Here is a 26,952-nt window from a genome sequence, read left to right as displayed (position 1 = left end):
AAAAAAGGGGACACAAAACAGTCAGCTGGTAAAATGAATTGTTGTGCTGAATAATAAAAGCAAAATACAGTCGTACCTTGGTTTTCGAACAGCTTAGTTCTCAAACATTTTGGCTCCCAAACGCCGCAAATCCGGAAGTGAATGTTCAGGTTTGCAAACTATTTTTGGAAGCCCAACATCCAACATGGCTTCCGATTGGTTGCAGGAGCTTCCAGCAGCCAATCAGAAGCCGCGCTTTGGTTTCCGAACGTTTTGGAAGTCGAATGGACTTCCGGAATGGATTCCATTCGACTTCCAAGGTACGACTATAAAGCAAATATTAAGCTGGGTCGGGCGCACATGCAAAATATCCAACATGCGGCAGTAAAACTGCTAGCACATTTGAAAAGCTAAGCAGGCTCTGGCATGGTTTGAAATTGTGCATTTGATTCCTGTGCTTTACCTAGAACATTGATCAGTCCCCCCCACATTATTAATATTTGATAAATGTACTTAGTATTCTTTGGGTGGCTGGTCCAACTCAGAGAGTAGAACCTCTAAAATTAATAGACACGGCTAACTTAGGTCCGTTAATTTCAAACAAGCCTGAGCAGAATTTGGTTTCTTTTCTTCCTTATTTAGATTTCTTATTTGCCTTTCACCAATATTAGCTTGGTGGAAGAACATCTGCTTGGCATGCAGAAGGTCCAAGGTTCATCCCCCAGCTTCCCCAGAGAGCCACTGTCAGACAGTGTGGCGTTTGCCTCCTAGGTGGGTCATAAGGAAAGGGTTAAATGAGTGTGATGTGATTGGCCAGAGAGAAACTGATAGGAGGAGTTAGAGTTAGAGTTGGAGGGTGTGGGAGTCAGTTGAGAGTTGGGAGTTGGTGAAGGAAGGGGGAGGATATGTCTGTGGGTTGGTCGAGTTGTGTGGTGAGAGAGTGAGAGGTTAGGTGGAGTCAGATAGATAGTTGGGATAATCAGTTTGAAGTTGTTAGGAAGTTGAAGTTGCTTATAAAAATAAACTTGATTATTTTTTGATGTTAACAACTGTCTGGACTCCGTGTGTACCCGAGGGAAACGGGTTGGTGGCAGCGAAGAGGCAATCACAGTGGTGGCACAGGGATCAATAGACCGTCAAACATCCGGGGACCCTGTGTGATTGCCACAGGCAGTGAAGACAACATTAAGCTAGAAGGACCAAATCAGCCTGATTCAGTATAAGGGAGCTTCCTATGTACCAGTCCCCACATGTGGACAACTAGGACAAAGGAAATGGGGTGGGCACACTGGGCAAGCGGGGAGGAAGATGGGCTCTTGCTCCTCCGCCCATATGCAACTAGGTAAGCCCATCTACTCCAGCCTGGCAAAGGCAGGCAAAATGCTACTCTTGTCTTTCACGGAAAGGCCTTTGCAGTTCGGTACTGCTGCAGTGCAAGGAAACAGAAATGTTCCAAAAAATATATGAGGCCAGACATGAGTAATTAGTCGCCTTCAAGCATTAACCACATACAGGAGCAAGAAGATGCAAATCTAGAAAAGGTCACAGTATTCATCTTTCTGCATCCTGGCGTGTCTTACCTCTCTAGCTTCGTATGTATCGGGAACAGTAATTCTATACGGGGCGTCTGGAATGTCATAGTAGGGTTGGTCCTTGTGAATGTCCTGGAAAGGAAAAAACACCCCTTTAACAAGAATCAGATCACGTTTTTAACTGTCTTAGAAATGCTGTGTGTTGACATCCGTCTGTCTGAAAAGACAATGATGGAGGAGGAGGAGGAGTTTGGATTTGATATCCCGCCTTTCACTCCCTTTAAGGAGTCTCAAAGCGGCTCACATTCTCCTTTCCCTTCCTCCCCCACAACAAACACTCTGTGAGGTGAGTGGGGCTGAGAGACTTCAGAGAAGTGTGACTGGCCCAAGGTCACCCAGCAGCTGCATGTGGAGGAGCGGGGAATCAAACCCAGTTCCCCAGATTACGAGACTACCGCTCTTAACCACTACACCACACTGGCTCACTGGAGTGCACCTCCAGGGGAAGAGTCAAACTGCTGCAGAATCACAGTGCCTGCTGTGGCTGCAGAGAGGGTAATTTGTAACTACTGCCTCCCATGTTGTTTTTGCTGTGTTGGCAGCATTGAAGTGACTTCCCCGAGGCGCAAGCCTGGGCAGTGTGTCTGGAGGTCTTGGGCTGCCCAGACAACAAGACCCCACTCTCTGCCTCCCTGATGTGGCCCAAAGGAAAGCAGAGCAATACATTTGGCACCAGCTTGGCTGCAGGAGTTGCTGGAAGGAAGTGTACAAGCCGCCACCCAAACATCTTAGGGACTCCACTCTGGATTTGTGCCAGATTTACTCCAGAGGGAAGTATCAGCATGCATGGGAGAACCCAACGTCTGCAGAAATTCAAAAAGTTTTCAGGAAAAAAGCCCCAGGCGTTCTCAACAACCCAACAAAGGCTGAGCATCCTCAGTTACAGGACAATGATGAGCATCTTTTGCAGGAAGGAACAGAAAACCAAGGGAGAAGTGAAACAGAATATCCTGGAGGAAACGAAGAGGGGCAGGCCAGTTATTTCAAGGATAAGGAACCATGTTTCAGCCCAAGGGACGCAATCGCTTCTGCTCTGCAGAAGCAAATGTGGGCAGGGCAACCTATGCAATGCAAGAACTCTACAAAGGAGTTTCACAATTGAATAATAATAATATGGTTAATATGTAAATACTTACTGCACTCAGTGACAGGGAGAGGGTCTGGAGGATATCTAACATGGTCTTCAGCACTGTTCCACTCCAAAGTAAGTGAGGGAACCTTGGAACAAAAAAGACACGTACAAAAGTCTTCATCAGTCTCGTCGTTACACGACGGAGGGTGGTAATGAAGGGAGGAAATTACAAAACCAAGGGAGAGTTGCTGTTGCACGAACATCAAAATAAGGACAGCATATTTAAAAATACACTCACTTGTCTACAAGTCCAGATAAGTACTTATCGGCAACCCGTCTGATCCTCTTATGAATATGATTGAAATTCACCAGCAAAAACTGAGCGTGTCTTTCCAGCTCTTCTTCGTTTTCTTTCGTTTTAGCCTAAATGTGTAAGAGGAACATGAGGCTTTTTGTTGTTCCTTTAAAACAGTTGCTAAATCACTGCTTAAGTTTGCAATACTATGTACACTAATATCTGGATAAAAATGTCTAAGACCATTATAGGAAAACAGGACTTGACTCTGCATTAGGATTTATATCTTATCTAGCACCATTAATGAGTTAGGTAGAGAGTAACAACAAGATAGCAGCCAGCTTGCTCAACCCTAATGTCCTATTTTGATCAGTACTCAATAAAAACCATTGCCAAGTTTGCTCCTCAGAAAGGTTCTGCCGTCACCTAGAGCATTTGCTATTGCTTTGCAATGTAAGAAGAATGAGCCCTGAATTCATGTGATCGATAGATCTCTCTCCAACAGAACCACACTGTTTTTCAGTTCCACGTAAAGTTAAGGAAATACAAGGCCATGTTATTAGCTAACGATTTCATGGGTTAGTGTCATGTGAATGATCCTCATGCTCATATGCTCCCTCCTCTTTCTTCCTCTCCACGCTATAATTCTCTGCCTAACTTCCAGGCTAGCAGCAAACTATGGTTTGTTGTTCCACCCAAGCCACAGTTCTGTGTTGAATCTGAACTGACCCTCAGATTGTTCTCCTCTATTCCTGGATCCACATTGCTCTAAATGCAGGGAGAAACCCACTCTGAAGGTTTTTAGGACGGGTTTCAAGCAAGGGCGAAAGGAAGTTCCACCTGCCGTTTCTATGCAACAGTTTTTCAATGTGTCAGAGCAACAGCAGAGGAGCCAAGCTAGCCTAAGGATTTAATGTGGAAGTGCTTCAGGGCTGTATCCAATGTAGCGCTTATTAAAGTCAATTTGAGGTTGACTTGTTATGCCGGTGAAACGTTTTGTGCCAGTGAAACGTTGTGCAAGGGATCACATTAGCATAGTAGCTTTGTTTCATGATAGACTGTGAGATCTGTTGCACAAGGAGTTTCTGCCAGCACCACTGTTGCGTTGGGGTTCCTCAGTTGTGCACAGCTGAAACTCACCCATCCATTAGCACAAGGGTCCTTTCGTAGTGGACAGAGAAATTGGATACAGCCCCAAGTCAAGGATAGGGAACTGGTGTCTGTCCAGATGTTGTCAGATTCCATCTCCCATCAGCCTCAGTTGGCAGAGGCCACGGTAAAGGATGACAATAACTGTACTCCAGCTACATTGAAGATTCACAGGTTCCCCATCCCTGTTCTGCACTACATTTGCAAAAGCACTCTAGATTTGGGTTGACCTAAGAAGGTGTTTTGTCGTTGCCTTGGTTAACTTACTTTGTCAGCCATCATGCAGAGGAAGGCTTCAAACACCTTATCTGCTACAGCTATGACACACTGCATCATACCTGAAAGGAGGAAGCAAAAGAAATGAAATGTTGGCTATGCTTATTTTTTACCCATTTTCTCCTGAAACTCTGGGACAGATTTCCTTCTCGGTAGAGCTAAAGGGGGAGGTTTTGCATCACTCACGCCTCCATCCTAAAAATCATTTCCCCTGGACTTAATGAACGTATTGCCTAATCTCCATCAGTCCTTTAAATCCTCCAAGTCTCCATTAAAGGTGACTTTAATTGCATGAAAACCATTTCCCACCAACTGCCTGATGCTAAAGATTCCAGGAGACAAGCAGGCAGGTGAAGACAACACTGGGGGCCTGTTTCTGTTACAGCTGGAGAATCTCTTCTCCCCACAAGCCTGTCTACTGCACACTGCCCAGGGGGAAGGATCTTGATGCTTTGTCATGATGTTGTTCATTATGATTTTACTGGTGCAGTTTGAAATATTTGAAGTTGCTTTGGATAGATTTGTATCCTGAAGAGGCAGGATGCAAACGAGTATCATAAACAAACACACAAGATGTGCATGTTATTTTTTATTTATTTAACTAGCCACCATAAGGGAAATTGCACAATTTTTGTGCGTGTGGGGATGGGCTTAAACCTCCCTTTCCCTACCAGAGTCCTGACAAAAATTATCCACCTACCTCCTTGTGGGAAGGAAGCCACCAAAAAGGTAACCCAATAATTATGCTACATTATATGAAATGAGGGACGCAGCTGGCACTGTGGGTTAAACCACAGAGCCTAGGACTTGCCAATCAGAAGGTCAGCAGTTTGAATCCCTGCGACTGGGTGAGCTCCCGTTGCTTGGTCCCTGCTCCTGCCAACCTAGCAGTTCGAAAGCACCTCAAAGTGCAAGTGATAAATAGGTACCGCTCTGGCGGGAAGGTAAATGGTGTTTCCGTGCACTGCTCTGGTTCGCCAGAAGCGGCTTAGTCATGCTGGCCAAATGACCCAGAAGTTGTATGCTGGCTCCCTCGGCCAATAAAGCGAGATGAGCGCCGCAACCCAAGAGTCGACCACAATTGGACTTAATGGTCAGGGGTCCCTTTACCTTTATTTGAAATGAAAGCTGGTAAAAGTTCATTTAATTCTGTTACAGCCCAACACAAATCTGACTACCTTAGGTAAAACACAATCTATATACAGTCTCACCTGATTTGTCTTTTTGAATAGCTTTATCCTCAAAATAACAAAACATCACTTGGAAGCGATCTGGGTCTGTTGAACGCAATACCCTAGGAGAGAGATTATGAGAAATGCGTTTGACATAGAAATACAGGTGAAGGAGGCTTTTTATAGTGCCCATTCAGGGAAAACAGCTGTCTTTTCCTTACATGGTGTGGAATTCTAACTGAAAGGAACTTTGTTTTAAAATGTAACTGCTAAAAGCTAAAACTCTTGCAGGAGTTGCCTTCCATTTTGTACTCATCATGTCATCTACTGGCATAAGATGTGACAATAGCTCATGTCATGCTTATTGCGCAGCTTAATGTTATTCTTTAATTAATTATAGCCACAGGGATTTTGAGGGGGGGAAAGAGAACTGTTAACAGAGAAAGTAGTACACAGGGAGGCTTATCCCCTCCCTACCAAGCCACAACCTCTGCAAAACCACCAACCCCCATTACAGCTACACGGCAGGGTCAAAAAAAAAAGGTCCTGTTTTGCTTACCATTACTGGAAACTTTTTTTACTTAGGCTCATAGCTGGAGGGGGAGTTCATGAGGCTGGATTAGGAAGGCTAAACCTCCCTGCACACAGCTGTAATTGTTTAATGGAAAAACAAGGGACGCAGCTGAACCATTTGCATTAAGTTGCCCAGTTTGAAAAAGGATTAAAGAATTAGTGGGAGGAAAGCACAAAGTCAAAGTGCACAAAATGCCAGAAATTGGTTCGGACCTAATGCAAAACCAAATAATAATAATAATAATAATAATAATAATAATAATAATAATAATAAATTTTATTTATATCCCGCCCTCCCCAGCCAAAGCTGGGCTCAGGGCGGCTAACAACAATCAAAATAGTTCAACATTCTAAAAACATTCATTATAAAATTAATTAAAATCAAATTAATGGCAACCATCAAGCAAAATTCTGTGCAGGTTGCCAGAGGAGGGGGTCAGGCTGCGCCCTGACCAAAGGCCTGTTGGAACAGCTCTGTCTTGCAGGCCCTGCGGAAAGATGTCAGGTCCCGCAGGGCCCTAGTCTCTTGTGACAAAGCGTTCCACCAGATCGGAGCCACAGCTGAAAAAGCCCTGGCTCTAGTTGAGGCCAGCCTAACCTCTCTGTGGCCTGGGACCTTCAAGATGTTTTTATTTGAAGACCGTAAGTTTCTCTGTGGGACATACCAAGAGAGGCTGTCCCGTAGGTACGAGGGTCCCAGGCCGTATAGGGCTTTAAAGGTTGAAACCAGCACCTTGAACCTGATCCTGTACTCCACCGGGAGCCAGGTGTGGCACAAACCAAGATGTGGCACAAAACTGCAAGCTTCCAGGTTCCCTAAGAGGAGGAGGGCAACCACTTCATTCCTCCCAAGTCATTTTGCTGAAGTGCCACGCTGGCCTAAGCCACAGGTTGTCTTAACATGTTGTCCAAACTCATCCTTATGGCTTAGCTTTCCCAGACAAACCATGAGCTGTAAACCAAGGTCTGCCCTATGGTTTGCAATCCCTGGTTTGACCAAGAGAACTAAACTACAAGCCCAGGTTCAGATGGCAAGGAAGCCAAGCCATGGCTTAACTCAGTCCAGGGCAGAAGCAAGATGACTGGGATCTCATCTCCCAGAGCCTGTGTGCTCGTGCTAAACCACGGTGTGGTTTAATATGACAAGCAAACAGGTCACTACAAAATCACGAGCAGGGCTTTAAAAGCTACCTCATGCATTCTAGACGGTACACAGAGAGCAGGTAGGTAGACATGGCAAAGTCCAGCTTATTGATCAGGGCAGATACGTCTGGCGGAGGATCCAAAAGATTGATGATGGTGCTCCGTAACTCATTCAGTTCAGCCTAAGAGCAAAACAAGAAAAACAACCATCAGCTACTCCAAACATGAGTTACTTAACTTGTAGAACTCCTCTGAACAGTCATGACTTTTGTACTTTATACAAAGGGAATTAAAACAACAGAAGCATTAAAAAATCCTTTGGCAGGATACAGAAAGGTGCTCAAAGTGTTTCACAGCACATCCTGAGAGAAGACAAACACTATGTGTTTGGCTTACAAGTATCAAGATGCAAGAATGCTGATGCAGCTCAATGCGATTCATCACAAGTCAGGATGAAGTCTGCCAAAAAAAAGAAAGATTCTCACGAGGTGTCGGCTTTTATTTTTCTTCCATCGTAAGAGCATAAGCAGTCGCCAGCTAACTGCTCCACTTGCAAACAAGCAGAGGAGTACTACAGCTTATGATACGGGGAGGGAATCAGGAAACTGGATCGATGCAAATAACTTCTGAAAGGGCAGGGAGAAACAAAACCAAGTTGCTGTCTGCCACAACTTCAAAAGTCTTGACAGGTAAGAATCAAAAGGAGGAAAAACAAGGGCTGTCTCTCTTTCTTTCTTTCTTTCTTTCTTTCTTTCTTTCTTTCTTTCTTTCTCTCTCTCTCTCCCTCACTCTCAACTGATACCCCTGGGGCAGAACTACATGTTATGAGGTTAACATAGGATCCCTCCAGACCTCCTCTTTATCAGACATTCGCCCTGGTTTGCTTTGGTGGAGGTTATACAATGTCTTTGCTGAGCATCCATTCCGTTTTGTTTGCAATCAGACATTTACTCCACACTCCTCAGTGCATTTCCCTGTCACATTTTTAAGCTGCAAAATCTGTTTGTTTGTTTGTTTTTTAAAGTGGATTTGTTGCGCCAGGGGAAGAGGTGCCTTATTCCACTTTAACTGTGCAAACTACATTTCCAGGGTTTGATTAAATCCCTCCGGTCAAAGTACTGACAATCTGGGGGTGCCCAAAACCCATAACTGCCTTGTAATACCTGTTAGAATTCCTGCTCCGTGATTGCTGTCATGGGATTTTTGTCTATCACATGACGGTGTATGTTTTGACTCCACAGAGTGGGAAGTGACGGAGATAGGATGTTTGTGTCACTGTGTTCCGTGAAGTGGGACTATTCCTTTGTTCTTTTTCTCTTTGCTGTCTGATGCTAGAGAGAGAGGGAGCCATGTTGCAGTGCTCCGTGTGTGTTTGTATGTAAATAAACGTAGATTAGGCAAAATGCTGAGTTCTGTTACGCAAACTGCGAAGACTCTGCGGATCCCTAAGTGTGCCGGTGTCTGTTGGCATCGGTAACTGTGATGTTCGGGCAGAAGAAAGCTTTTGAAGCTCCCGAATGAACAACCAGGAGGAAGAGAACATGCCAGTCGGGCATGTGTCTCTGCCAGGGTCCTACTTGAGTGTAGGACGAGCTCCTGACAAGACCAAGTCTAGGCAGTAGTGCCTTTGTGGGGAGAAACAGCAGGCAGCGCTTGACCTCTCTGGCTGCCTACTGATTCTCTCCCACATGCCCTTCCCTTTGGGTGTTTTTAAGAGTGGAAGCATTGGTGGGAGTCCTGGGAGAGAAAGGTTCAGCGCCCCTTCCTCCTCCTGCCAATTCTTCCTTGCAAAAGATCCACACGCCTCATTGCATTGCTAGCCTGTATAATGTTTAGTTCTGCTTGGGGATTTCAGTGAAGCTGCTCCTTAAAAAAACACCTTTGTTCTCTTTAAGGTGGGAGCTGCATAACACAAGAGGGTATTTTTATGATTTCAGCAACCCATTCACTCTGTGCATTAATGAGGGTCTGAAAAGAAGGGGGCAGGACTTACGGAAGTGACTGTGTCGTTTTTCATAGCTGAGTTGTACTGAAGAACAGAGCGGAGAGGCTCTTTGCTAGGAAACGTCAGTAGCGGTGACTTGGTTGCTATCTCACAAACACCCTCATACCACTCTTCTGGCCAAAGACCTAAAATTTGGAGACAAAAGAACATTATACCTGGTCCAGAATGTGGCAGCGAGACGGGTGACTGGGAGTGGCCGCCGAGATCATATAACACCGGTCCAAAAGACCTACATTGGCTCCCAGTACATTTCCGAGCACAATTCAAAGTGTTGGTACAGATCTTTAAACCCCTAAACAGCCTCGGCCCTGGGTACCTGAAAGAGCATCTCCACCCCCATCATTCAGCCCAGACACAGAAGTCCAGTGCCGAAAGCCTCCTGGTTCTTCCCTCACTGCGAGGTTACAGGTAACCAGCAGAGAGCCTTCTCCAGGCATAGGCAAACTCAGCCCTCCAGACGTTTTGGGACTACGACTCCCATCATCCCTAGCTAACAGGACCACTGGTCAGGGATGATGGGTATTGTAGTCTCAAAACATCTGGAGGGCCAAGTTTGCCTATGCCTGGCCTTCTCGTTAGTGGCGCCCGCCCTGTGGTACGCCCTCCCATCAGGTGTCAAGGAAATAAACAACTATCCGACTTTTAGAAGACATCTGAAGGCAGCCCTGTTTAGCAAAGTTTTTAATGTTTGATATTTTATCACTTTTATTATTATTATTATTAATAATAATATTCTGTTGGGAGCCGCCCAGATGGGCGTGGTACAAATAAATTATTATCATTATCATCATCATCATCTCTGGGCATTAAGACCAGAACTATGTCCAACCAGGATGCTGTCATTGTGCCAAGAACTTTTATCAAAGGTAAAAGTAACAAAAATTAGTTTGAGTCACACTAGGCTTTTTAAATTTGGATATAAGAAACCCTTTCAAAAAGATTAAAGCTTGGTTTGCATGCAGTCGCAATTTGGTGTTAATTGACTGAGCCTTGGGCTCATATGCTCCCTCCTCCCCTCATCCAATCAGATTTCCTCCTTTTTGTCACAAACCACACCATTTGACCTCCAAACTATGAGTGACAGCTGGATTATGACTCTGGTTTTAGAGGGCAGGCAAAAAAACACACAAAAAAAACACAGTTTGCCTGTTCAGGTGTGATGGGTAGAACTTAGCAGGACAGAACCCAATGGACTTAAAACTGAGTGCCAGTGAAACTGAAACAGTATAGAATTTAGACTGCTCAGTCTATCCCCATTTGTGGATTTCTTGTCACAACCACAACAGGACAGTACAGCCATGATATTTCTTGCTGCTGCTGCTGCTGCTACAACAAATTAGCATAATTCTTCAGCAGTGAAGTCGTTGGTAAATGAAAACTTTTAAATGTGGCAACAGGCAGCTATTTGGCATATTTTCCTGCCTCTCCATTGAGAAGCGGTTGTCCAAATAAAAAGGAATCTCTGGAGTACCTGAGCCTTCCACAGCAAATCCCATAAGCACCGAATACAGCCAGAAGTCGCGGAAGAGCTTCTGTAACCTGGGCTTAGCTTCCTTGATGGGTGGCAAGCGTCTTGTGAGCTAGCAGAGTAAATGGAAGGGAAAATACGTTAACCACCTATCTGATAACATAAATGCAATGATATGCATGCAGATATTCTGGTACTTCTGATATTGGATTTCTCACCTAAACATCAACCTAATAAAATGCAGATCATACTAATCAACATTAGTCCATCAACTATGGTGGTCCACTGGATTAAGAGTCCTAGCTCTGCCATAACCAGTGGCGTAGCGTGGGGGGTGCAGGGGGGCCGGCCGCACCGGGCGCAACATCTGGGGGGGCGCTCGCACTCACAGCTCTCTGCCCCTACCGGATTAGGGGGCGCAAATTACTTGCCTTGCCCCGGGTGCTGACAACCCACGCTACGCCACTGGCCATGACTCATGTTAACAATATTAACAACAAGAAGCAGTTACTCTACAGAAAAGATGGGGAGCCACTGAGCCGTCAGATGTAGTGGGGGATACAACTCCCAATATCCCTGATCGGGGGGGGGGGTCCTGTTGAGCTGAGATGGAGTTCAACATCATCTGGTGGACCACCCTTGCCCAGCAGAATTGTCGAGAGAACAAAACTAGAGGTTTCCAATTTTAAAGTACATTAATTATTGCAAAGACTCTCAAGGGCCGTAAGGACATACATTGCAAGACATGCCCAATGTTATTGTGGAAGGGCTATAGCTTAGCTGTAGAGCATCTGCTTTGCCTGCAGAGGGTCCATTCCACCCAGAGTGGCTGGGGCAACCCAGTCAAAAAGTACTGATATGATATGATATGATATGATATATGATGATAATGTTCAATTTCTGCCTGGCATCTCAAGTTAGGGCTGGGAGACAGCCCTGCCTGAAATCCTAGAGATGCCCAGCCAATCAAGGTATACAATACTGAGTTGATGCACCAATGGTCTGACTCAATATAAGGCATGTTCCCAAAACAGATTACCTATACAGTCATACCTCGGATTACAGACACTTTGGGTTGCACGATTTCAGGTTGTGCACCGCACCGAACCCAGAAGTACCGGAACAGGTTACTTCTGGGTTTCGGCGCTTGCACATGCGCAGAAGCACTAAACCATGCTTTGTGCATGCGCAGAAGTGCCGAATCGCAACTCGCGTGTGCACAGACACGGCGCTGTGGCTTGCGAACGCTGCAGGTTGCGAACATGCCTCCCGCACGGATCATGTTCGCAACCCGAGCGTCCACTTAGATGCTACAGAGAAAGCAGGCAACAGTTAACTATTTCAACATGACATCACTCAGACTCCAAGGCTTGCATTCTCCTTGTTTGAACACTATCAATTCTGAAATGTTAAGGATGATTATGGAATTAAAAATGTAGCTCATAAGTTAGAAGGTGCAATCAAAGACAGCTCAACTATGTTAGGCATCAATCAAAACGCCTAGAAAATTTAGAAAAGCAAGGGACACTTGGATAACAAGCTTACATTCTCTTAACCATTTTTATCACAACAAAGTGACCGGTTTTAGGCTGTATCCCACAATTGTTCTATGTGTTTTTAAAACTAAAAAGAAGCCTTGTGTGGCTGAAAATTTGAGCAGGGGAAGTGAAGGGGGGAGAGAGAGACTGTTGATCATAATCCCTCCAGCAGTTTCCCCCCCTCAAAACTGCACTCCCCCGATTCAACTTTTCCCCTGCGTAAGAAAAGAAATGGTGACTGCATGTCACCTCTAATTTTCATTTATTCAACTTGCCATGAAGGAGATCAATGTAAAATGATCCATTGCCATGGGGTCAACGTGCATTCTGGGGCGACGTGAATGTGGAAATGCCATTCCAAAGCTATGCTGAACATTATGCTGGTTCCTGGTCTTAAGAATCATCTCTGGTGGGCCTCCTAATGGAACCACTGAAAATGACTCATTACAGCCAAAGAAAATGAAATGGCCTGTGACTCCAGCAGAAAGCATGGATTACAATGGTTTAGCCTGCTAGATCATTAAGAGCTGTCAAAGACCCCACAATGTGTCACAATGTATGGTAAGGCAAAGGTCTGGGGGGGGGGGGGTTTGCCCTTGTGTATAAAACTAAAATAAAATGTGAGCATTCGAAAGAGCAGAAGATCAATCAGCAGAGGCGGCAAATGAACTAGAGGGATTTTAGCTGACAAGATAAACTTAGAAGTGATTGATTTACAGCCTATTTACTTTAGCCCATACCCATACACCAAAGTTCACAGTCAAACATTTTCATCCTCTTTATTTGAGTTGCTCTTCAGATCGTACTGTTTGGCGACAGAGGAGGTAAGAAGTATTTCTCTCTTTTGGAGATTAATTAAAAGTTATTTCTGGACTAAAAGAGCGGGGCAGAACAATGCATGAACCCCCAAAAGAGGCATAGCTTGAAAAGACCAGAAAACACCTGCAACTTTATTAATGCCAACGCTACTGCAACAGAGGCTCAAGCAAGCATTCAAAGACTTACATCTAAACACCCTTACTGAGAAATAAGCTCCAGTGGACACAACGGGACTTACTTCTGAGTAAACATGCATAGGTTTGTGCTATAAAGCTGTTGCCCTTCTCTAGTACAGGGGTTGAATGGGTCTGCAGTGAGAGGACATCAGAATATTTGTTCTTCTGGGTCTTCAAAGTATTCTGAAATTCATTCATGTAATAGCTGGTTGTTAGAGGTTGGTTTGCTTTGGATTCATTGTTAAAGCGGGGAGGGAAAATCCTCAACAAATGCAGAGGTGTTGATCCAGAGAAAATAACGACTGGTTCTGCACCAATGCAAAGGCTTACCAGCTCCCCTCCCAGTGACAACATCCTACACCCCCTGAAATGCCACCCCCCCAAAAAAAATGTAATGTAGTGAGAGGTATTTGCAGCCCAAGAAACAGCTAGCAGATTGTAACATTCAATTACAATTCCCAACACTACTGTTTGTTTCTCTCTGTGTATATATGTGTGTACACACAAATATATGTGTGTAGGAAGAGAGAGTTTTGCATGCATATACAAATTTCTCTGGATTATCTACACTTCTTGCCCTTCCTTCTAAGAGCCAACACCAATTTCTCATCTATTTATTAATACATCTATCTATATCTATATCTATCTATCTATCTATCTATCTATCTATCTATCTATATCTTACCTTTCCATATACTGTATTTACTTGAATGTAGTGTTCCATCGAATCTAATGCGCACCTTAATTTTCAAAGCCTTGAAACCGAAAAGGTATTTGCTGTCGGATGTAAACGCGTCATCAAATCCAATGTGCACCCTAATTTTCGTAACGTGATTTGGCCAAAAAAGGTGCTCATTACATTCAAGCAAATACAGCATATGCATCCAAGGCAGAATTAATTTTAACTTCATTACATTTACTTATTATAAATCCCGTTATTTAAACACAGTGAACACTTTCATTGAATACTTTATCTACTTCGTGTTGTATCCAGATAACCTTGCCTCAAAGTAGACCCACTGAAATCAATGGACACAAGTTAGCCACATCCATTTATTTCAATAGGTCTACCCTGAGTGTGACTACCACTGGCTAGAAGCATATATGTATTACAGAAAGTTGTTCGCTCACTCTGAATTTAAGATATCATAACAGAGTTTTGCATGACAGCTCCTGAGATCCAAGGGGCAACTTTTCATCTATGTTTGGCTAGAACATTTTGAATCCAGATAGCAGACTTAACCTTTCAAAACTGCCCTGATGTTTGGGTTTCTTAGCATTCCCAAGCAATCTCAGGTACAAGGCTGCTAGGATGAAATAGCTATGCCTGCATTAAATGCAAAACTTTACAACTGCACTCTGTAGGTTCTGTTACAGAACTCCAGTTCTCGATGCATAGTTGCTTGGGAAGGTGTGCCCTTCTTGCAGCTGGTTTTTCTGTGTGTTGTGAACGGCCAATGTACGTTCCTGCCTCAAGTCAGATGCACACAAGGGATTATGGGTACTGTGCAGTCTCCTAAGATACTAAATGAAATGGACCACCTGCCAGTCCTTTATGGGAACTTTGGCCCAAAGCAATAGATATGGATCACTTCTGATAGAAGGATCTTTGCAACCTTTCTACTGATTAGAGCCTGTGTCTTGGAAGCCTCACCTTTTGTTATAAAGGAAATACCTTTTGGAAAAGCTAAGAGATTTCTGCAGGGGGGGGGGTTAAGCTGATTTTTTTTAAGCTTGCACTAGTGACTTTTAATCCACGGCCTCACTAGGTGTTTGACATTCCCCTTCATTGTCCCCACCTGCCCCCACCGGCTCAGGTCTTCCTCCCGTCCGATGAGATTGGTGCCTGTTCATGTTTTCCTGGGCGTTGAATCAGCTGTTTGCTTAACTGTGCGCACAGTGTTATATTCTGGGAAAGCAACTCCATTTCCAATTTACAAAAAAGCATCCATTATTTGTTTTTGCTCATTCGGCAGATGCAAAGTAATTAGCCCTTACTGAGCCTTGAAGGTGTGAATGCTGAATTTCTGGTCTGTTTTTTTTTTTTTTAATGAAAGCTAATATGCAGATGCATCTGTGCTTCACCCCATTTCAGTAAAATAGGCCTGTGATTACAAGGTGCTGAAGGGCTTCATGTTGATATCCTAGCTCTATTTCAAATGAACTGGATGCCTGCAGTCAAGTCATTGGCTCATTAGTTCAATATATACAATTCAGCCCGACTAGCACCCATTGTTCCCTGAGCTCTCACTGAGCTAGGAGGGTTGGCTCCAACTGGCAGAATCCTCCTACCCGCCCCCATCAAAATCTAGGCTCCTAACCCCAGCATATCCCATCAATCGCATGATAAGAAATACCAAAAAACTATTGCAGGTCGGAGGAGGACCCACAAAACTGGGCTTAGGGATGGATAAACATGTCAACTTCTGTCCCCCAAGTTCCTCATTTTTACGATATTAAATTCAGTCCTTCACATTTTCACACCAATTCGTGAGTTTGTTTTCCTAATGAAATTTCACCAGCATTTTAGCACAATTGTCTCCTAATAAACGCGTTTGTGTGTGCAGTTTTGGCTCACACATATATTTTTTTTGCAAGCAATTTCCTCTCACAGAATTCATCTTTGTATACAATTTCCACACTTTACCCTAGTATATGCAATTGAAAACTCATTACTTGGCTGGAGAATTGCAGTGTAAAATATAAAGGAGTACAAGACTCCTATAAATCAAGATGGTATCAGCACCTCGAAAAAAAGATTGAATCTTTAGGCGTCGAGCTGGAGTCCCTGTACAATTCTAATGAGCAACATATTTCCCATAATATCCTAACTAGACTAAAGGATGTCGAGAGACAAAATATTACGGCAGCTGTAAACAAAATTTGCTCCCCCATATTCTATGAATTAAATATCTTAGATAGCAGAGCCAATTACGTCACTAAACTAATAATCCCAGCCCAACGTAGGGCTTTTATGCTGGCCCGCTTGAATGTTTTTCCCTCAGCATTTGTCAGGGGAAGATATCAAAACATTCCTAGAAACAAGAGACTCTGCAGATGCTCTATGAATGTCCCGGACACTGTAGAGCATATTCTCCTTCATTGCCCACTGTACAGTACGCTCCGTCAACGCGTGCTGTCCCCTCTTTTGGGTGGTCTGGAACCGCAGCAAGGTGAATGTGTGGGATTCTACCTATCCGACGTTGACCAAAGGGTAACGGCGGGGGTAGCCGAGTTTTTGGCAGCAGTCCTCCAAGGAGCAGGTTAACAAGGAATACCACTGACTCTATATGTATATATATATATGTACTTAGCAAACTGCTGCCTTTTTTATATATATTTCAAGGCTTTTATATGTTATTTTCTCTTTTAAGGTTTTATTTCCATAATGCCTAATAAAGGTTTGATAAAGTAAGTATAAAGGAGTACGAATTTTGAAGGATATCTGTTTTTTGGTTTGAAAAGCAAGGATTTGCTGGGTTTGCCTTTAAATACAAACTGAATAGAATTTTCTTCCCTCATCCCTAAGACTGGGCTCAATGGACAAACAGTCTGGTCTGGCATAAGCCACCTTTCTAGGTTCCTAGGTTCCTCCCATTGTGCAATCCAATCACAGCCTCCGCAAAGGGAAACCGATTCCCAAGCAAGCTTCCTAAAAGCTTTCTGGTTCCAGAGTGTCTAACTGTGATGTTTTGAACCTTCCAGTGTCTTGGTTGTGAAGATGAAGCTGCTGCTGCGTTCCGCTTTCTTCTCCCTCACAGTAACACTTGCATTGTGTGGAATCAAAGGTTTGCAAGAGCATTTTGAACAACTCAATGTTCAGTCTCTCAGTCCTCGTGGGCTCCACAACAATGGGAGTCTTAGCGTGGCCAATCTCTCGCCCGAGTTTCACCAGGAGAATACGGTGACCAATGACTTGAGCACTGAAGGTGAGGAAGAGGAAGACTATCTTGACTTTGAAACTTTGTTCAGAGAAGATTACGACGACGTTGACATAATTGATCCAGATATCACCTCTGAGTTCAAACAAGGGAATATTCTTAAACTTTTCCAAGGGAAAACCAGAATCCAGCGCCTCAATATCCTCAATGCAAACTTTGCCTTCAACCTTTACCGGAGTCTGAAAGACAAAGCCAACTCCTCAGAGAACATCCTTTTGGCTCCAGTTGGAATTTCCACAGCCATGGCTATGATTTCAATGGGACTGAAAGGTCAGACGCAGGAGGAAGTGTTGGATTCCCTTGGCTTCACCGAGTTTGTCAATGCCAGCTCCAAATATGACATTACGACCATTCACAACCTTTTCCAGAAACTCACTCACCGGCTCTTCAGAAGGAATTTTGGCTACACGCTCAGGTCAGTCAATGACCTTTATATCCAGAAACAATTCCCTGTCCTCAGTGAATTCAAAAACAACATGAAGAGGCACTATTTTGCTGAGGCTCAACTGGCCGACTTCTCAGATCCAACTTTCATCTCGAAAGCCAACCAACGTATTCTGAAGCTCACCAAAGGATTGATAAAGGAAGCTCTGGTGAACGTACCCCCAACCACCATCATGATGCTCCTCAACTGCTTGTACTTTAAAGGTAAAGAAACAAAACGAAGCAATGGCGATTTCACCCACGTACAAATGCATAAACTAAGAGATTACCAATCACAATCCTAGCAACTACCGTATTTTTCGCTCTATAAGATGCACCATACCATAAGACGCACCTAGTTTTTGGAGGAGGAAAACAAGAAAAAAAAAAATCTGAATCCCAGAAGCTAGAACAGCAAGAGGGAGCGCTGCGCAGAGATCCCTCTCGCTGTCCTGGCTTCTAGGATAGCTGCGCAGCCTGCATTTGCTGCATAAGACGCACACACATTTACCCTTACTTTTTAGAGCGAAAAATACGATACATAAAAAAGAGTGACTAGACAAGTGATCAGCCTTGGTTTTACCAACTGCAATCCTCTTGTTTTTAAAAACAGGCAACTATCGATATTAAACGCAGCATTTCAGCCAGCTTCACAGAAAACATCTCTTAAAACATATTAAGGACATAAACAACCAAAGGTTACATAAGGTTAAAAAGACCAAATACAGCTGCTGTTTCACTGCTCTGATACTGGTACATATTCCAAGCGCTAAATGAACTGCCACATACTTTACTTTTTGTATTTCATTGCCATTTAATTCCAACTTTTAACACACACCCCATCGTCCCCACATGCATATATATTGAGGATTACACTTCATATATCTTATGAAACAGACTAGTCTAGTCCAGGAAAGCTTACGCCATAATAGCTTTCTTCTTCTTCAAGGTGCCAAAATATACTTAGCTGCTTTTTCTGCAGCAAACTAACACAGTTACCCTCTCTGGAAATTAGCTGTTTATGACTCCACCTTTGATATAGCCAGCAGTGTGTGCAGTTTACTCATTCAGCTGCATTCATCAATCATGAGCAACTATGAGTGGTATCCTCCAGAATACATTTGATAAAAGGTAAAGGGACCCCTGCCCATTAGGTCCAGTCGTGGCCAACTCTGGGGTTGCGGCACTCATCTTGCTTTATTGGCCAAGGGAGCCGGCGTACAGCTTCCGGGTCATGTGGCCAGCAGGACTAAGCCGCTTCTGGCGAACCAGAGCAGCGCACGGAAACACCAGAGTGGTACCTATTTATCTACTTGCACTTTGAGGTGCTTTCGAACTGCTAGTTGGCAGGAGCAGGGACCAAGCAACGGGAGCTCACCCCGTCATGGGGATTTGAACCGCCGACCTTCTGATCGGCAAGTCCTAGGCTCTGTGGTTTAACTCACAACGCCACCCACGTCCCAATACATTTGATACCAAGTCTTAACGAAAAGGAGCTGGCTGTTCTTTTAAAAAAGGAGGAGCTAATAAACATATCAATTTGTCAGAACTATATCTTAAAAGCCCTGCTAGACCAGATCTTGTGAGCCAAACAGGCAAGCATGCCAGCTCCCAGTAAGGAGTCCACACCCCTTTTCTTTGTCAAGGGTCAGTTTGACTCAGTGTGTCATCTAAACCTGAATCGTGGTTAAGATCAATCCTTAGCTACAGGCCATGGTTAAGGAGTAGAGAGACATTAGGTACAATTCAGGGCTTGGACAACGTTCTAAGCCAAGCCTATCACGCCATGCTGTGCTGAAGGACCAGGGATGAAGCAGTGCATTCCTAGTTAGCCATAGTTTGGGCTCACTGTGATGTGTGAACGAGACCTTCAGGTCTTGCTTGTGGGATTCCTAGAGGCATCTGGTCGCAGTGGAGATCAGAACACTGGACAGGTTGGGCATTTAGGCCTTGTTCACACATCACAGTAAAACAAACTATGGCTTACCAGTTGTCGCTCTCCAGAAACTTGTACTGTCTCTGAGCTTGCGGGCGGGACATAATAATCCCTGCTTGAACTGTCCTCCATGTGTTGAAGTCTTCATTAAACATGTTAATTAGAAAAAGTGTGCCACCTCTCAAAATGCATAGCGGCCTTCCTTGGAAGTGCCAAAGCTGTATGAAATACTGCTTTCGGCTTATATTTTTATATTCAGAAATACCTGAAACTATGCCAAATCGTAACTCTTTTCCTTCCCAAGCTACATTTTATGTATTGAGTTTTCTTCTGTGTTGACAGGAACCTGGGAAAATAAGTTTCCCGTGGAAATGACACGCAAACACACATTCCGCTTGAACGAGAAAGAGACTGTGAAAGTTTCCATGATGCAGACGAAGGCCAATTTCCTGGCCACTGTAGATCACGAGCTAGATTGCGGGGTGCTCCAGTTGCCATACGTGGGCAACATCAGCATGTTGATTGTACTGCCGTATAAGCCGTCAAGCATGAGGACACTAGAGAAGCAACTGACTCCTCAGCTGGTAGAGAAGTGGCAGGAGAGCATGACTAACAGGTAATTCCTTTACTCGGGGTTTTGTTTCTTTCCTAATGACCTTTCACTGCATGATACGAAGAAGAGTTTGGATTTGATATCCCGCTTTATCACCAACTGAAGGAGTCTCAAAGCGGTTAACATTTTCCTTTCCCTCCCCCCCCCCAACAAACACTCTGTGAGGTGAGTGGGGCTGAGAGACTTCAGAGAAGTGTGACTGGCCCAAGGTCATCCAGCTGCTGCTTGTGGAGGAGCAGAGACGCAAACCCGGTTCCCCAGATTACGAGTCTATCGCTCTTAACCACTACACCACACTGGCTCCCATGAATAACCTATGTGTTATTTGATGCACATCACTGCATCAAACCGTCCAACGCAGTCGTAGCCAAACTGCTGTAACTGGGTTGTATCCAATGTTCAACTTATGCAGAGTAGGCCCATCGAAAATAATGGACATGGCTAACTAGGTATTTTAATTTCAGTGGGTCTACTCTGAGTAAGTTGAACACTGGATACAACAAGTGGGTCTACTCTGAGTCTAGCTTAGCTGAATAATTTAGCACAGGCTTCATCAACCCTCCAGATATTTTTGGCTTACAACTCCCATGATCCCTAGCTAGCAGGACCAGTGGTCAGGGATGATGGGAACTGTAGTCTCAAAACATCTGGAGGGCTGAGGTTGAGGAAGTCTGATGTAGCACAACTAAACTCAAGTGGAATATGATCTCAAATGGGGTGGGGGGGAAAGAGCAGGAAATTAGGAATAGCTTCCAATTCCTTGGTCCTGCCCAGGAGTTCAAAAACACCCTTCTGTCCTTATCCATCTAGCCAATAGACTCAATGCTACAGCTCCAAAGGGAATGTTACTAAATGAGGAGACTGATGTATACCAAAGAATTAGTCACACTGTACAAGGCAGGCGTGCTACAGTATAATTTAAACTCTGTATGACAAGAGGCTCCAACACTGCGTAACATGGATTAAGAACTGTTCTAAACCCTTGGCTTGAGTCAATTGAAGCCTGTGACGTTGTTTTGTTCTCCCTAGAACGAGAGAAATAATGCTACCTAAATTTAAGCTGGAGAAGAGCTATGACTTGATTGAGTATCTGAAAAAACTGGGAGTAAATGAGCTGTTCTCCCAAAATGGCAACTATTCTGGGATATCGGAAGAGAGAATCAACATTGAGAAGGTAACTAGTTTTGGCATAACCTGATCATCCTCTCAAGGATGGCATTGCATAACAAAATAAAGCACATTGGCGCAAAACCATCCTCCCCGTCAGCACCTCTCTCTTCACTCTATTGCTTCAGAGTGAGCCTAGAGGAAAAGTTATTTACGCAGGTAAAGAGAAATTGTTTGGCTCCTCTCACTTGCATCTTCCCTTTTATGCAAACTTGGACCAAGTGTTGCCTACGGGACCACCTCTCCTGGTATGTCCCACGGAGGACCTTACGGTCTTCAAACAAAAACATCTAGGAGGTCCTGGGCCACAGAGAGGTTAGGCTGGCCTCAACTAGAGCCAGGGCTTTTTTGGCTGTGGCTCCAATCTGGTGGAACCCTCTGTCAAAAGAGACTAGGGCCCTGTCGGACTTGACATCTTTCCGCAGGGCCCGCAAGACAGAGCAGTTCCACCAGGCCTTTGGTCAGGGCGCAGCCTGACTCCCTCCTTTGGCACTCTAGCCCAATGGTTGCCTTTGAACTGAATTTATAATGAAATGATTTTAGAATGTTGTATCATTTTACTGCTGTTAGCCGCTCTGAGCCCGGCTTCAGCTGGGGAGGGCGGGATATAAATAAAAATTATTATTATTATTATTATTATTATTATTATTATTATTATTATTAATTCTTAAAAAACCAGAAAAAGTGCAGTTCTAAAAGGTTCAGTCTGCCATCTTGATTCATTCAGCTACACACCCAAACATGGATGAAAACCTGCTCCTTCATTTCAGAAACCATCATGCAAAATGTGGTTAGGGCATCTTAAGAGGCATTCAAATGTAAAGCGAGCAAACAGCTTTCCAAAATATTTCTGGTTGTATACAGCATTGGTCATGCTCAGGATAGACCTACTGAAATGAATGGGCATGGCTAACTTGGGCCCATTCATCTGAGTGGGTCTATTCAGAGCAAAGGTCAGCTGGATACAACACAGAGTAGATAAAGTATTAATGACCGATTTTGGTGCAGGTGTTTCCTGAGTCTAAATGAAGGCATTATCCAAGTGCATAGCCAACAAACAAACAAACCTTCCAAAACATACAGTAAATGAGACACCCAGACAACCCTGACTTTATATGTCAGTGGGCAGATACATGAATAGCTGCCCCTTAAGTACCCGGCAGAAGAGAGACTCAGATTTTGGCTGGGTGCTTCCCCTCATATTCACATCTTTGGCACCCAGCAGCCCAGAGTCTCCCGAACACAAAGGAAATCCACTTTTACCCACCCAACAAGATTCCAGAGCACCCCTTCATCAGAAATGTGGTACCAATAAGCTGAGGCAGAAGGCAGGAAAGTACTTGAATGGCAACTCATGCCTTGACCTTTAGGAAGCAGGTGAGCCTAGCAAACAGGTGATGGATTCTGGAAAGACCTGTCAGCAGAGAATATTGGATAACAGGCAAGAAATCTGATCAACAAAGCTGTAGCCCTCCAGGTGCTGTTCAACTATCACTCCCAGCATGCCTGACCATTGGCCAGGATGGCCAGGGCTGATAGGAGTCCAAAATCTGCAGTATCAGAAACTCTCCGTTCTATTAAAGGCATAAGTTCAAATCATACCATGTTTAAGGCAACTTGCTGGGCTCTTGGTTATCTGACTGTGGACGACCATCTCAGGAGCCCTGGCTCCCCAACCATCTGCAATCATTCCAATACATCAGTTTCTAGCCATGATGGTGCCCAATAGTGCTTGGATTATGACCCATTGTTTTGCAGCAGGCAAAGCTTACCTCCTGCTAAGTTTTTTAGAACCCTGCAAGTGTTGGCTGAGAAAGGGGACAACTCAAAAACATCACCAAAGCAGAAGAAATGGAAGCCACAGCAATGACTGAGCTAAAGGTTATAGAGATGGTTTGTGGCTTGGCCAGGCCTTTGTACAGTAAAGGTATCCAAGACATGGTGTTTGGTCTTCTACTGCATGCTTGCGCTCCATAATTTCCCCCTTCTTTTTTTACAGTTCAATCACCAGGGGACAATTACAGTGAATGAAGAAGGCACCGAGGCGGCGTCGGTGACCACAGTAGCCTTCATGCCCCTTTCAGCTCAAATTCGCTTCATCATTGATCGCCCTTTTATCTTTCTCATCTATGAGCACCGCACCAACTGCCTGCTTTTCATGGGCCGAGTCGTCAACCCAAACAAGTTGTAAAAGAAGAGACGAGCTTTCGAGATAGGTACATCTAGGCAACCTTAATGCGTCTTAAATAGAACCATTTTTCTATGCCAATTAAGTGTCTGTGTTAGTCGTAAGTGCTATTGCGTGAAAAATGTAAGGCTACCAAATCAAAACCACAGCAATATATTGTTTAATTACAATTTGTAAGAGGAAATATTGCTGCAAAGTACTAAAAACACCCTGTTCTGTTTCATCCAAAGCTACCTGGAGGTCAGAGGCATTCTCTTGGAGAACATTTTCATGCCGCCTGAAGGGTGAATAAAAATTGGCTCCACTGAGCTTCAAAAAGTCAGATTATTAACAGCAGCAGCTTTTCAGTTACTAAAAATGGATGCTGTCTATGTTCTTCCCAGTCGGCCAAAGAGATTTTAAACTTTAATTATAATAGAACCATTAATGTTTGACAAGAGCAATACAAAATACTCATCAGGAATATTGAACTGGGTTTCATTTAAAACTTGATGAAACTTAAGGATGCTACATGAATTATTTGTGGGTGAGGAGAGAGAATGTGCAAAGACCTAGGGGGGAACACGATTCCTCATCAGCTTGACTGATGAAAATGCAGAGAGTGAACGCTGTCCACATACCATCGGGAAGGTCTAACAACGTAAAGAGAAGAAAAAGTCTTACACTTATGGATGTTGGGATCCAAGACTGAGAGGTGGTAACCCTGAACAAAATATTACAAAATCAAATGTAGCGATAATGGAAGAAAAAAACGTAAAATAGTCGCATCCAGATGAACACAGCAGGCTGCCTTAAACCCAGTTGGTTCATCTAGCCTAGAATTACCTACTCTTAACTAGTATTGTCTTCCCTAAGACAGCCAAGGGGAACCTCTGTCTGTCCATATCTTTGCTGAACTACAACTCCCATAAACCCTGGCAATTGACCACACTTATGGAGGCTGATGGGAGTTGTAGTTCAGCAGCTTTTGGAGGGCCCAAGGTTTCCCACGCTTCCCCTGAGTTCTCAAACAGAGAAGGAACTGCTGCTCAAAATGCTTTTGAAGTGGCTGTGGCAGGGATTTAACATGGGGCCTTCTGCAAGCCATGCAGGTGTTCTGCTACTGATACTCCTCTCCTATTAAAGTCAGCTTAGGGCTGAACAGAAAGAGCATGAACTCAGCTGCATTATTTGAGGAATCCATATAGGGCAAACAGTATCATTTTGCAAGAACACAAACACTTACTTTCACTCTGTAACTATACGCTACCTGTCTGAAGCAAGAACAAATCTGCACTTTGAACAGCATAGTTGTTGCACTGACATTTATGCAACCCAGAGAGGTCCTAACTAAAGTACAAGCAATCATGTACACATGCAGAGATTGTTCCTATATTATTTCTTAAAGAAGCGTACCCTGGAGTTATGAGAAGGCTTGATATAAAAAAGTTTTCATTATCTCCGAGAGTATCAACATAATTAGAAAGTTATTTCATATTTAATAAAAGGTTGTGCTGAAATCCTGAATTTGGATGCTGCATGAAGTTTTATTTTCTTTGCCACCAGTATAAGGCGACTTTTGTAGAAGAAAATTCAAGCACCAGCCATTTAAATATAAGCACATTGCCTCACACATTTCAAGTTAAACATGTGCTTTAATCTGTCCCACTGAAACCAATTAGGCTTAGATGCTCTGTGTGTGTGTGTGTGCGCGCGCAAGTTATTATTTTCTTTCCTTGCCTGCTTTTCGATACGCCTGTCTTTATTCAAAGCAAAGATGGTACATGAAAATTTTCAACACTATTGCAGCAAGCCAAAGTACCACCTAAAATGATTCTTATCCAAAAGGCAGGATTTATACAGAAGTTCTGGATGGCTACAAACTCTGATTTGCGTCCAAAAGAGCCCCAGGCTCAAGGGGAAACCCCAATTTTCACTGATCCTATTCTCCAGCTGCAGCCACTAAAACCACATACTAAAGGGCTCAGTTTGGGGCAGCAATTTGAGGAGTTACCAGCAGTGGCGTAGCATGGGTTGTCAGCACCCGGGGCAAGGCAAGTAATTTGCGCCCCCTAACCCGTGGATTTGCGCCCCCTAACCCTAACCCCCAGATGTTGCACCCAGTGCGGCCGGCCCCCCCTGCACCCCCCACGCTACGCCACTGGTTACCAGCAAGAAAGAGGATGGGGGGAGGAAACCCATCCTGGAAACAGGGCTGAAAGCCCTATAAGCAAGTACAGTCACACCTCGGATGTCAAACACCTTGTGACTCATGTTTTGGCTCCCGAACGCCACAAACCCAGAAGTGAGTGTTCCGGTTTGCGAACATTCTTTGGAACCCAAATGTCCAACGTGGCTTCCATGGCTTCTGATTGGCTGCAGGAGTTTCCTGCAGCCAATCGGAAGCCGCACCTTGGTTTTGGAAGTCGAATGGACTTCCGTTCGACTTCCGAGGTACGACTGTACTCATTTAAAAAAAGATGTCACTGTAATCCGAGAAAATATTTAATAAATACAATTTTTAAAAAGCATTTAATACATGAAACTTCTGTATCGAAGTAATTTCTATATTGGAAGGTGGGGGAGAATGTGTACCAGCTGCACACAAAGATCTGTGTAAATCAGTTTCTATTTTGTTGCATGTGCTAATCAGCTCCCAAACACATTCCTGCATCAAGAGATGAGTTCATACGTTCGTCAGAAGAAGACTACATGCTTCCCCATCCCCTTTTGCATAAATCATCTCCCTGATGGAAAAGCAAGAAGACCTGCAGCAAAATGGTAGAGCACAGAGCGCTTGAATTCTGTGTTCCAGGCCACAAGCCATACCATCTTTTAGGGCACTCTATTCCAATCTCCTATAGTTCACCCACTGCTCCAGACACACTGGATTTGGCTGCCACTCTGTCATCACTGAGCTGCTTTGGGTCGTCGTCCCCACCCCACCCCCACTTCTGAAAATCTAGCATTCCTCCCAAGAATACGGATACCATCCTGTCTTATTTCTCACTGGCCCTACAACAATCATCCCCCAGTGCCTGAGCTGGGTTTTAGCATGTACAGTGGTACCTCGGGTTAAGTATTTAATTCGTTCTGGAGGTCCGTTCTTAACCTGAAACTGTTCTTAACCTGAAGCACCACTTTAGCTAATGGGGCCTCCCGCTGCCGCCGCGCTGCCGGAGCAAGATTTCTATTCTCATACTGAAGCAAAGTTCTTAACCTGAAGCACTATTTCTGGGTTAGCGGAGTCTGTAACCTGAAGCATCTGCAACCCGAGGTACCACTGTATCAAGAACGGGGAAACTGTGGTCCTCCAGATGTTACGGCCAAGGAGGAAATGAGTTGTGGTTCCGCAACATCTGGAGGGCCACAGGTTCCCCATGCCAGGTATATACGATGTTGTGCCTTAAGTGGCCATTTTGAAGAGCACTCCTCGCCCTCTTTCCGG

General features: G+C 44.2%; 2 protein-coding genes and 1 long non-coding RNA gene across 4 annotated transcripts in view; 2 read left to right on the top strand and 1 right to left on the bottom strand.

Moving 5' to 3' along the window:
• Positions 1-26,952, bottom strand: part of PI4KA (phosphatidylinositol 4-kinase alpha) — a 104,054-nt gene that overhangs the window by 39,622 nt on the left and 37,480 nt on the right. For both annotated transcript variants that reach the window (XM_081893170.1, XM_081893169.1), the window contains exons 20-27: positions 10,728-10,836; positions 9,245-9,381; positions 7,300-7,433; positions 5,575-5,657; positions 4,355-4,425; positions 2,942-3,066; positions 2,708-2,789; positions 1,560-1,643 (exon numbers count right to left, since the gene is read on the bottom strand). In XM_081893170.1, the coding sequence (XP_081749296.1) occupies positions 1,560-1,643; positions 2,708-2,789; positions 2,942-3,066; positions 4,355-4,425; positions 5,575-5,657; positions 7,300-7,433; positions 9,245-9,381; positions 10,728-10,836 (825 nt within the window). The remainder of the gene's footprint in view (positions 1-1,559; positions 1,644-2,707; positions 2,790-2,941; positions 3,067-4,354; positions 4,426-5,574; positions 5,658-7,299; positions 7,434-9,244; positions 9,382-10,727; positions 10,837-26,952) is intronic.
• On the top strand, positions 35-26,035 carry LOC309359658. Its single transcript, XR_014163903.1, has 2 exons — positions 35-299; positions 25,959-26,035. It is a non-coding gene; the product is annotated as an uncharacterized lncRNA (long non-coding RNA).
• Positions 13,037-25,031, top strand: SERPIND1 (serpin family D member 1). The gene is made up of 5 exons (XM_081893385.1): positions 13,037-13,086; positions 16,963-17,846; positions 19,900-20,173; positions 21,200-21,344; positions 23,337-25,031. The coding sequence occupies exons 2-5, from the start codon at positions 16,979-16,981 to the stop codon at positions 23,526-23,528; spliced, it is 1,479 nt and encodes a 492-aa protein (XP_081749511.1). The 5' UTR covers positions 13,037-13,086; positions 16,963-16,978; the 3' UTR covers positions 23,529-25,031.

Source organism: Podarcis melisellensis, assembly GCF_964234715.1.
Source record: "Podarcis melisellensis genome assembly, chromosome: 16".
Lineage (NCBI taxonomy): Eukaryota > Metazoa > Chordata > Lepidosauria > Squamata > Lacertidae > Podarcis > Podarcis melisellensis.
Note: the sequence above shows the minus strand (reverse complement) of the source record. Positions and strands in the feature narration are given on the sequence as shown.